This window comes from Acomys minous (assembly GCF_964271855.1).
Source record: "Acomys minous genome assembly, chromosome: 4".
NCBI classification, from domain to species: Eukaryota; Metazoa; Chordata; class Mammalia; order Rodentia; family Muridae; genus Acomys; species Acomys minous.
This window is the reverse complement of record NC_140486.1, coordinates 129789398-129800660: the sequence shown is the minus strand read 5'-3', so window position 1 is coordinate 129800660 and position 11263 is coordinate 129789398. Positions and strand designations below refer to the sequence as shown.

The window sequence follows — 11263 nt, the reverse complement described above, 5'->3', positions numbered from 1 at the left end:
CCAGTCTAATGTTGGGAGTGATGGGTGCATTAGCAGCCTTCACTGTGGTAGGCTATATGAATGTGGCACTTACATCTAATGTAGGAAGTGATGGGTGCATTAACAACCTTGACTGAGTTAGTTATATGCATGCGGCGCTTGCATCCACACATATCAAATCACTACATTGCATACTTTGACTATGCTCAACCCTCATTTGGCAGCTAATTGTCTTTACATTAGGAAAGCATGTATCTATATAAAGTGTGACAGCTTTCCTGAGCCACATGACTGTTAGTCCACTGCTCCTTGGAGGCCTAGGGAGTCCAGAGCTTGACTGCCACTTGGGGGTCCTATCCCTATATGATATATACACTATGTGGTTCCCTGGCTCAGCTGACTCTTGGCTCCAGAACCAAAGACTGGAATGGAAATTTCCATGGCGATCCCTTCTGTGAACCCGCGTCGTGTATGCAATCCCACTCAAATCTGACAGCCTCGGAGTGGTGGTGATCCCGTTGTTGGAAGGAATAACTATCCGGGACTCTTGGGTAGGCTTTTCAACTCTTAAAAAAACTCAGAAAACTCTGGATACTTACATGATATATTGTCTGATGAAGACACATGAACCTTGAGGTAAAGGTCCTGTGCTCCGAGGCAGGGAGGGGCATCACATTATACTTCCTTCATGTCCTGACCTAGGTTTAGCACCAGCATTTTCAGGCATAAATCACCAGCCAAATAGTCAGTGTCCTAAGAGTAAGACAGTGATGGTGACAATAACAGCTACCACTTACGGAGGTACAGAAATCTGCTATAATCTATTGCCACTTCATGTTCTATATTCCTTAGTACATATGTTTTTCTGGAGCACTGAAGAATGATAGGGAAAACTCCCCCATAATCTGAGAGGGAAGTCTGTGGCACTGGACCTTTCCCGCTTGCCTGGCCTTCCGTAGGATGGCCTCTAAGGTAAGCCACTTCTGCAGAGAGTGGTTAGAGGACAGAGGACAACTGTAAGAAGCTCAGCGAAGTCATGTGATAAATAGTCAGTCATTGTTTTCCTTATGACCTACAGCAGTCCCACTCAGGACTGCGGATGCTGGCTTTTGAAAAATGCTAAGCAATTGAGACCATCCTCACCCACGAGGAGGCAGGAAGCAGCAGTGCCACAGGAGGATTCTGGAGCAGCAGTGCCACAGGAGGATTCTGGAACAGCAGTGCCACAGGAGGATTCTGGAACAGCAGTGCCACAGGAGGACGCTGGAGCAGCAGTGCCACAGGAGGATGCTGGAGCAGCAGTGCCACAGGAGGATGCTGGAGCAGCAGTGCCACAGGAGGATGCTAGAGCAGCAGTGGCACAGGAGAAGGCTAGAGCAGCAGTGCCACAGGAGGACACTGGAGCAGCAGTGCCACAGGAGGACACTGGAGCAGCAGTGCCACAGGAGGACGCTGGAGCAGCAGTGGCACAGGAGAAGGCTAGAGCAGCAGTGCCACAGGAGGACGCTAGAGCAGCAGTGCCACAGGAGGACGCTAGAGCAGCAGTGGCACAGGAGAAGGCTAGAGCAGCAGTGCCACAGGAGGACGCTAGAGCAGCAGTGCCACAGGAGGATTCTGGAGCAGCGGTGCCACAGAAGGATGCTAGAGCAGCAGTGCCACAGGAGGACGCTAGAGCAGCAGTGCCACAGGAGGACGCTGGAGCAGCAGTGCCACAGGAGGACGCTGGAGCAGCAGTGCCACAGGAGGATGCTAGAGCAGCAGTGGCACAGGAGAAGGCTAGAGCAGCAGTGCCACAGGAGGACACTGGAGCAGCAGTGGCACAGGAGGATGCTAGAGCAGCAGTGCCACAGGAGGACACTGGAGCAGCAGTGGCACAGAAGGACACTGGAGCAGCAGTGCCACAGAAGGATGCTAGAGCAGCAGTGCCACAGGAGGACGCTAGAGCAGCAGTGCCACAGGAGGACGCTGGAGCAGCAGTGCCACAGGAGGACGCTGGAGCAGCAGTGCCACAGGAGGACGCTGGAGCAGCAGTGCCACAGGAGGACGCTAGAGCAGCAGTGCCACAGGAGGACGCTGGAGCAGCAGTGCCACAGGAGGACGCTGGAGCAGCAGTGCCACAGGAGGATGCTAGAGCAGCAGTGGCACAGGAGAAGGCTAGAGCAGCAGTGCCACAGGAGGACACTGGAGCAGCAGTGGCACAGGAGGATGCTAGAGCAGCAGTGCCACAGGAGGACACTGGAGCAGCAGTGGCACAGAAGGACACTGGAGCAGCAGTGCCACAGAAGGATGCTAGAGCAGCAGTGCCACAGGAGGACGCTAGAGCAGCAGTGCCACAGGAGGACGCTAGAGCAGCAGTGCCACAGGAGGATGCTAGAGCAGCAGTGCCACAGGAGGACACTGGAGCAGCAGTGGCACAGGAGAAGGCTAGAGCAGCAGGGCCACAGGAGGACGCTGGAGCAGCAGTGCCACAGGAGGATGCTAGAGCAGCAGTGGCACAGGAGAAGGCTAGAGCAGCAGTGCCACAGGAGGATGCTAGAGCAGCAGTGCCACAGGAGGATTCTGGAGCAGCGGTGCCACAGAAGGATGCTAGAGCAGCAGTGCCACAGGAGGACGCTAGAGCAGCAGTGCCACAGGAGGACGCTGGAGCAGCAGTGCCACAGGAGGATGCTAGAGCAGCAGTGCCACAGGAGGACACTGGAGCAGCAGTGGCACAGGAGAAGGCTAGAGCAGCAGGGCCACAGGAGGACGCTGGAGCAGCAGTGCCACAGGAGGATGCTAGAGCAGCAGTGGCACAGGAGAAGGCTAGAGCAGCAGTGCCACAGGAGGACACTGGAGCAGCAGTGGCACAGGAGGATGCTAGAGCAGCAGTGCCACAGGAGGACACTGGAGCAGCAGTGGCACAGAAGGACACTGGAGCAGCAGTGCCACAGAAGGATGCTAGAGCAGCAGTGCCACAGGAGGACGCTGGAGCAGCAGTGCCACAGGAGGATGCTAGAGCAGCAGTGCCACAGGAGGACACTGGAGCAGCAGTGGCACAGGAGAAGGCTAGAGCAGCAGGGCCACAGGAGGACGCTGGAGCAGCAGTGCCACAGGAGGATGCTAGAGCAGCAGTGGCACAGGAGAAGGCTAGAGCAGCAGTGCCACAGGAGGACACTGGAGCAGCAGTGGCACAGGAGGATGCTAGAGCAGCAGTGGCACAGGAGAAGGCTAGAGCAGCAGGGCCACAGGAGGACGCTGGAGCAGCAGTGCCACAGGAGGATGCTAGAGCAGCAGTGGCACAGGAGAAGGCTAGAGCAGCAGTGCCACAGGAGGACACTGGAGCAGCAGTGGCACAGGAGGATGCTAGAGCAGCAGTGCCACAGGAGGACACTGGAGCAGCAGTGGCACAGAAGGACACTGGAGCAGCAGTGGCACAGAAGGATGCTGGAGCAGCAGTGGCACAGGAGGACACTGGAGCAGCAGTGGCACAGAAGGATGCTGGAGCAGCAGTGGCACAGGAGGACACTGGAGCAGCAGTGGCACAGGAGGACGCTGGAGCAGCAGGGCCACAGGAGAAGGCTGGAGCAGCAGTGGCACAGGAGGATGCTGGAGCAGCAGTGGCACAGGAGGACGCTGGAGCAGCAGTGCCACAGGAGGACACTGGAGCATCTCATGTCTACTCTGAAGCAGGTGGAGGTGGCATCATGGGATAATCATACTCTCACTTTAGGGCAGAAGAGTCATCCCTTTCCCCAATGTTGCCGAAATCCACCAATGTGAAGCCCTCATAACTTCCAGTGGCACCAGTTAGCTAATCCATTTGCTCTCCCATGATGCGGTCTGAGTAGAGCACCCAGCATCACGTGGCAGCAGCACTAAGGGTAAGAAGACCCAAGCCCAGGCTGTACTGCTGGGCTCTTCTGAGGTCACTTTCTCTTGCTCGTCTGTCCAGCTGCTCTCATTTAAACTCAAACAGATGGAAATAAAGTGCTCCTGGGCCCATGAGTACAGAAACATATCTAATTTTTTCATTTATTACCTCCTTCTGGAAGCTCTTGGCATGTTCTTCACAGCCCAGAAGAGACTGTACAAACCCAGCCACCTACAATACAGGATGAAAAGCTGAATTGAAAACACGCACCTGAAATAATTTGGGATTGAAATGACTCAACCTGTGAATGAAATACACCCCAAGTCCTAAACACTTGGAATTTAAATAGTAGCTATCAAATAACATTACCATTGCTACCTTCCTTTTCTTTCTTTCTTCCTTTTCTTTCTTTCTTCCCTCTCTTCCTTTTCTTTCTTTCTTCCTTCCTTCCTTTCTTTCTTTCTTTCTTTCTTTCTTTCTTTCTTTCTTTCTTTCTTTCTTTCATTAGATACATCCCAGACCCAGTGTTTTTCCATCCTTTTGTCACCCAGCTGGTCTATACAGGGTAGGCTGGTAAGGGGACAGTGATGACCAACATCTGTCTGTATGGGGCTCTGGCACTGGAAAAGCATCCTGCATCTGGTCCTCCTAATCATGTCGGGATGGCAGCCTTGGAAAGTAGTCATCACAGGGCCATCAAGACATTAGGAACACCTTGCTGCAGGGACTTAAAAATAGCAAATTCCTCCTTTACGCATCACTGGGGCTTGGGGCATCTCACCTGGTACCTGGCAGCCATGCACACTCCACACCTCTGTGCCAAACTAGATTCCCACATAAATGATGATAACATTGAAGCTCGGAGACGCTTAGATGCTTAGACCTACTCAGTCAGTTAGCGGCGGAAACGTGGGGATTCAGGTTCCTGTTCCCACGTATTCCCAAGCTCCGAGTTCTGGGATTCACCCTCTTCAACTTGACTTTCCCCTCTTTTCATAACTCATTACCTACACACACACACACATACATACACACACACACACACACACACACACACACACACACACACACACCAATTTCCTTATAGTAAGAGAGCTTGATGACGTGCCTTACGGTGCAGATAACCGCTCACTGTTCCCAATACAGCCTGCTTAGATAAGATGGAGTATGGACTCTGAATAAGGGCATGGCGGTGACTCAGTGCTTTCACAGATATAGGGGGGCTGTGCATGGCTGGTCTGTGGCCTCAGGCTGGGGTTGGAGTATGTGGAATCTTGGGGTTAAGGCCTTAGGTGGACTGGCTTGTTTCCCCTTTCAACCTCCTGGTGGTGAACCTGTTTTCTCCATGAGATGAGGAAGATCTGGAGGCAGCTGAGGAGCTCAGGTCCTTAAACCAACAGGCTGCACCGTCCTAGTGCCTTGAGAGCATGCACTCCCTTTAAGACTCCCAGGAAATCCGAAGACTCTGCTCCCCAAGGGACAAAACTGGACACCAAGATCTGAGGTGACGGTCCTCAGGACGCAGAACATGTGCGTGATAGCTTCTCTCCTCACCTCGGCACTTCAAGTCTAGCTCAGTGGAGTTTATGATTATCCTTCTAGCATGGGAGGGAGGATATAATTAATTTCAGCAAACTTCCCTACGCAGCCAGCACGCAGCGGTACACAGACATCGCCCTGTGGGAGGATGTCAGTGAAAGAGTGACCGGACTAGACTTTGGTCAACATGGCAGCTAGTAGGTCCTTTGAAAGCCCCGTGCTCCCATAGGGCAGACGCAGAGGCAGCTCTGTCAGTTTGTAGAATTTTTATTAGTGAATAGCAAACACAGAGCATACGTTGGATGTCTGCAGGGGGATGATGAAAGTCACTTTGATAGGAAGCTGGGGCGAGTGACGGCATTCTGAAGGGGGCTGCTGTGTGTCCAGAGCCCAGGGCTTTGACAGGTCGAGTCCTTCCCCAGGCTGCTTTTTCCTGTCTAAGAATATCCTCCATGACTCTGTATGACGGCTTTGTGATAGCCACACCTCTGAACAGGACTGAACTGTTGTTGAGTCTAAGGCTCCGTTCACAGAAAGGAGTGTCAAGTGAGGTACAACCTGCCCATCACTATAAAACACAAAGTCACATGTGTGACCCTCCACAGGAGAGATCCTAAGGCTTTGGTGCGGAAAGATTGCAGCTCAGGGAACTCAAGAAAGATCCGAAAGGAGAGGCTCCATCCGTATACTCAGTATTTCCTGGGATTAACGTTCTTAACAGAGGCAGAGATTCTCAATGACCAGCACAGAAATAGGACAAGAGTGAGCAGCACTGAGGAGTCTGAGGAGCAGAAGGCAAATGGGGGAAATGAGGTGCTGTAGTCTCTGGGATGGATTTTGTGCCTCTAAGCAGCAGACAGCAGGGAGCCTGAAGTCCAGCTTCTCAGCTTGGCCACACACCACCATCTCCTGCAGAGCTTACAGCCTGACTGAAACATGGGCTCAGGGCCAGAGATTTCAAATGAGTGGCCCTGGACTGGGTCCAAGCACTGGGCATTTATTTTCAGAGCTCAGAAATGCTGCTACTGTGAGGCGAGGGCTGGGACCACAAGGCAAGGGAGAGCAGGAAAGGTGAGACTTTAGTGTCAGCCTGGACTCCTCAGGCCACCTTGAGCAGCTAGGGGATCAGCGACAGCTTACTGGGCAATGTGAAGGTCAGGAGAGCTGGGAGCTGAGGGAGGAGCTGTGCAGAGGTCAAATCCTGCGCACTGGGCTGTGCAGGGATGGAGAAGGGAAGCTAAGCCACGCACCACTAACTCCTTGGTCCTTGGTGCCCGCCATGTTTCTGTAGAGTGCTTTTATACACTGTGGGGCCCTTGTTCACATCCCTGACCTCTGCTCCCTAGCTGTGAATGGCAATACCACCTTCCAGCTGTGACATCCGAAAAGATGTTTCCATAGTCTATCAAAGGCCCCTGGGGATAAGCCCACTGCTGGAAGGATCCCTAAGCATCATGGGAGAAAAACAGAGAAAACATCAACCAGGACTTGTTTCAAGACCTATGGTTTGCTCCACCTCACTGGAAATCAGTGCATGGAAGGCGTGTCAGTCATAGGGGCAGTGAGCTCCCATGACATGCTGACGTTGTTGGCTAAGACATGGTCTCTTATTCCTGTGCCAAGAACTTCTGTTCACTGCAGAAAAGTGCCAAGTTGCTCTGGTCATTTGCATATGTCACTGGGCCCCTCACTGACCAGCAGTACAAGGACTTCCTCCTCTTCTTCAGCATATTAGCCAGGGGCTCCCCATGAACGGCAAGGGGCTCCCCATGAACTGCAAAGGTAAAAAACAGGCTTCTGAAGGGAGGTAGATAACCAGAGCATCAATGGCACAGAGCATGTGCTGCCCAGCGGTGACATTGCCAGTTCCAATGCCACTGGCACGCTTTTCTGGGGCGTGGGCTCTTGACCTTAGCTCTTTGAATACAGCAGGGCCTCACCACCTATGTCAGATGCTCTGATTTTTGGGAAAGTCCCTATTCTTGTTTTTGATGGTAAAGACCCGTGCCATGAAACCTACCGAGGAAGAAGTCTTTGTCCAGGTCCCCAAAGTATCCAAAGGCTTCTTTCAGTATTATTAGTGGATTCTTACTGTCCCTAAAAGCAAACTGCATGTTGAATTTTAACAGAAACCTCGTTTGGCTACAGAGTCTGCAAACTTTAGGTGGTGAGATTTCACATACCAGAGAACAACACCGAAGAGCTGCCTTTTCATCTTCCCATTCAAAAACTCTTTCTCCTACGATTGTGTGGGGAAATACAGACAGGTGCGCTGTGTGCTCAGTGACCTCTCTGAAGGAAGAACCAGTTATAATGTGCTACCCGCCCCTGCAAACGAGAGCTGTGAGGCATCTGCTCTTCAGGGTGACAAGTACCCCCATGGAGCCTTGTGCAGGACCCAGGCCACAGCTGGCTCCAGAGAACACCCGTAGTGTGGGAAGATGTTCCATGGACATGTGCCCTTGGCTTTGATTCTGGGGTGCATCTCTGGTTTAGAGGCTGCTCTGTGGGCTTGTACTGTTGGTCATGGGTCTGGGAATCACCCTGGGTACAGGAACCGATAGGTGTCTGGTTTCCATGTTCTCGGGAGCACAGTGTTCTGTGTCCAGAACCCCGGCTTTGTTTTGGAAGGACTCCGAGCAAATGAATCGCAGACAGCAGTTTGGGAAGACTGAGAAGGATGGCTCTGCCTGGGCTCCCCTACCAGCCTTCCGCTTTACTCAGCTCACGTCCCCCCATGACCTACTTTCCCTGGCCTCCTCTCTGGCACCCAGCATGCCTTTCTTCTGCAGTGGGCAGCTTCTCCCAGTTTCCTCTCTTTCTGAGCCTGGAGATGTGAGCTGGGTTGCACTGCCTGAAATTCCGCTGGGGACTGTTTCTGCTCTGACTCTATTTTCTTTCTTTTTTTTTTTTTTTTTAAACAACAGAGTTTATTTGCCCGCCCCCCCACCACCACCATCTGCATTTTTTTTGAAGGGCCCAATTGCAGAAGGCTGCTATGCTTAGCTTGCAATGTCCTGCATTTTTTTTTCCCAAAACACTGCCTCCTGTGTAAAGCCTGCTTTTAAAGTGGCTGCCATTTCTTATGGCTAATGAACATTCAGGGAGCACTTGGTTGAGAGCGGGACAATTTATATGTTGTACTTTAAGGAGCATTTTAGAATAGAAGAGGCGAAAGTATGAGCCAAACAAAACTGAGTTATGCCTGGGATGGTAAATGTACACTGTAGCCTGTGCGTGTGTGACAAGATCATTCATTCATTCACTCACTCATTCATTCCCCACACAGACACTGGCCAGACATCTACTTGGAATAAAAAGATTTGCTATATATATATATACACATACATATATTATATTTTAGACCTTAATCTTACAAGCTTGTACTCTTATACAGATTATGTTCCTGTCCCAGAGTGAGTGTTTTGCTTCCACAGAAGATAATTTAATCTGTTCTCACACCCTCACCCCTGATGTAGTGTTACAAAGCAATAACGTTTGTGACACAGACTATATTAGCACGTGCTCTTGACTTTCACTTCACAGCCACTAAGTCTACTTCACAGCCTCCCCAGGCTCTGCACACAGAGCTGTGGGAGAGACAGTCTCGGTGACAAAGGAGATAAAGCCAGTGCCCAGCTCCGCGGAGAGTGACAAAGGGCCCCGGGGCTGGCTTCTCTTTTGTGGTAGCATCATAGAGGTCTGCCTCCCAGGCCAGGATGGAGACAAAGGGGATATTCTCCTACCGGCTTCTGCTACAGACACCCCATGCTAGATCTTGCTGAATGGCACGTAACACAGGATGTCTGAGTTCATTGCAGCACACCCTGTCCCTGGCGGGGACTCCCCTCTAACATGCCCACTGCTAGACAAAGCCTAGAGACAGCTCTCTCAATCCAGGTCAGACCTGGGCTGCCTTTTCAAACAATCCCTCCTTAGTCGCCGTTCTTTTATGGTGTCCAGAGCAGTGGCCCATCCTGTTGGCAATGGTGCCTTCTAACAATGGTACTCACTGAATGCTCTCCTTGCTCTGTGCAGACCCTTTGAGAGAGCTGCCTCTTGCAGAATACAACAAAACCCCCATTTTAAATCCACCAAAGATCACTCTTGAGGGTATATTTTGGTGTTGGGAAAGGTGCACGGTAATTAGGGACACAGGAGTAAGTCCTGGGTGTTCTTACTCTCGGGTGTATTTTATTAGATGCCAGGGCTTCCCCAGCACACACCCCGATGGTAGGCACAGGTGCAGGGCACCAGAGGGCATCAGGGGCAGTGGCACTTGATACATGACACTTGGCCTCCCTGTGGCTTTTTCCTTAATCTAAAGGCCCCAGTGCCTCTTCCTGCAGCAAGAGGCTAAGAATGCCCACACTCCACGGCATAGCCTTAGGAACTGGGAATCACCTTCCTCACAGGTTGTTGCAGCGTTCTGGCCTCTTTACATCTTCTTAATTGCTCCCAATCTTAACGAGAGGGAGCAGTCAGTGCTCTTTGTCATCTCCAACCTCTTGCCTTTACGTTCATGAAGTGTTAAACCTGAGCAGATCAGCGCCTCTTTCCCCATCAGTCACCTGCCCACTGCTCATGTCCTGGCGGGGGCTTCCTCCCACATGCACTCTCCCTGAGAAGTAAAAGCACGCCCCCCTCCATTATAGGAAACACTTAACTGCGCACAGATCACACAGACCTCACGTCTGACTCTCCAGTCCCCGTTCTCAGCCTGACACACGCTACTTCTTAGTTAGGGTAATAACTCACAAGGTCCTGAAGGCTCGGGACATGCCTCAGAAAGCATGGTGGAAGCTGCACATGTGCCCACGGCTCAGTTCTTGACTCCCCGGAGGCTCTCTCTGGGCACTGTGCTTTCGGAAGGCACACGCCTTGTACCCTTGCTTACCATTTATTGCTACATCACCCCATGCGATCTCATCTCTAATTCTTCATGTCCCATTAGAAAGGCCCCATTCTGTGCCTCCTGTTGCTACACTGGTCCGCTTCCTGACAGCACCATCTTTTGTTCCCCCATTTCTTTCAGAGCCACTCCTTGGGCCTGCAGATCGCACATGCTATTATCCTAATTAAGTGCTAAGCTGCCTAGTCCCGAGACCCTGAAAGGATAGCACTCTTGGCTTGCCTTCGTCTTCATCTTCCCCGTGTTGTCTACTTTCAACGCACTGGATTTGATTTCCAAACAGCTGCTGTAGTGAGATGGGTTGCACCACAGCATTCAGGCTGGACCACATCCATTCTGAGGGGAGAGGGTGCGGCTGCCAGCTGCTGCCATGGGCGCTATCTTCCTCTCCTTGTTCCCCCTCTCTCTGCATAAAATCACCCCCACCTCCCTGAATCACCATGTTTAGAAAGAGACTCTCTGCCCAAGATTCGAGCAGCCCGCATGTGCTGACCGAGGCCTGGCCATGCTGTCCAGCTGGTTCTCATGCAGCCTCTCCCCCGTGTCCCAGGTTAGCCTCCTCTGTGCCCAGTGTGTGCACAGTGGGAAAACGCCACTGACTGTGTGGCCCTAGGAAAGTCACTCAGCTTTTGGGTGCCTCAATTTCTTCATCTGTTAAATGGGTAAAGCAAGGTTTTGTGCCTGGCAAACATTATCCTAATAATACCCTGTTGGCCGTGTGAGGGGTCATGAGCTCAGGGTCCATTTGAGAGGCAGGAGCCAACTCCAGCCTTACTGTCCAACTGGAAGAACGTCAGATGACTAGCCCGGAAGCCAGTAAGGAACTGCTTGTCCGTTAGCATGCCCCTTCATTCAGTGCCCCTCACATATGATTTCATCATACACACAGAAGGTTTTAAATTCAGTTGGCTTGGTCATAAACACACATTGCAAAGGAGCACAGTTCTCTAGGAAGGTACAGACCCAAGTGCTCTGGGGACAGT

General features: G+C 51.9%; 1 protein-coding gene across 2 annotated transcripts in view; it reads right to left on the bottom strand.

Annotated features, from left to right (window-relative positions):
* L3MBTL4 (L3MBTL histone methyl-lysine binding protein 4) overlaps positions 1-11263 on the bottom strand; it is a 276348-nt gene that overhangs the window by 2181 nt on the left and 262904 nt on the right. For both annotated transcript variants that reach the window (XM_084778171.1, XM_084778172.1), the window contains one exon: positions 3998-4060. In XM_084778171.1, coding sequence (XP_084634297.1) covers positions 3998-4060 — 63 coding nt within the window. The remainder of the gene's footprint in view (positions 1-3997; positions 4061-11263) is intronic.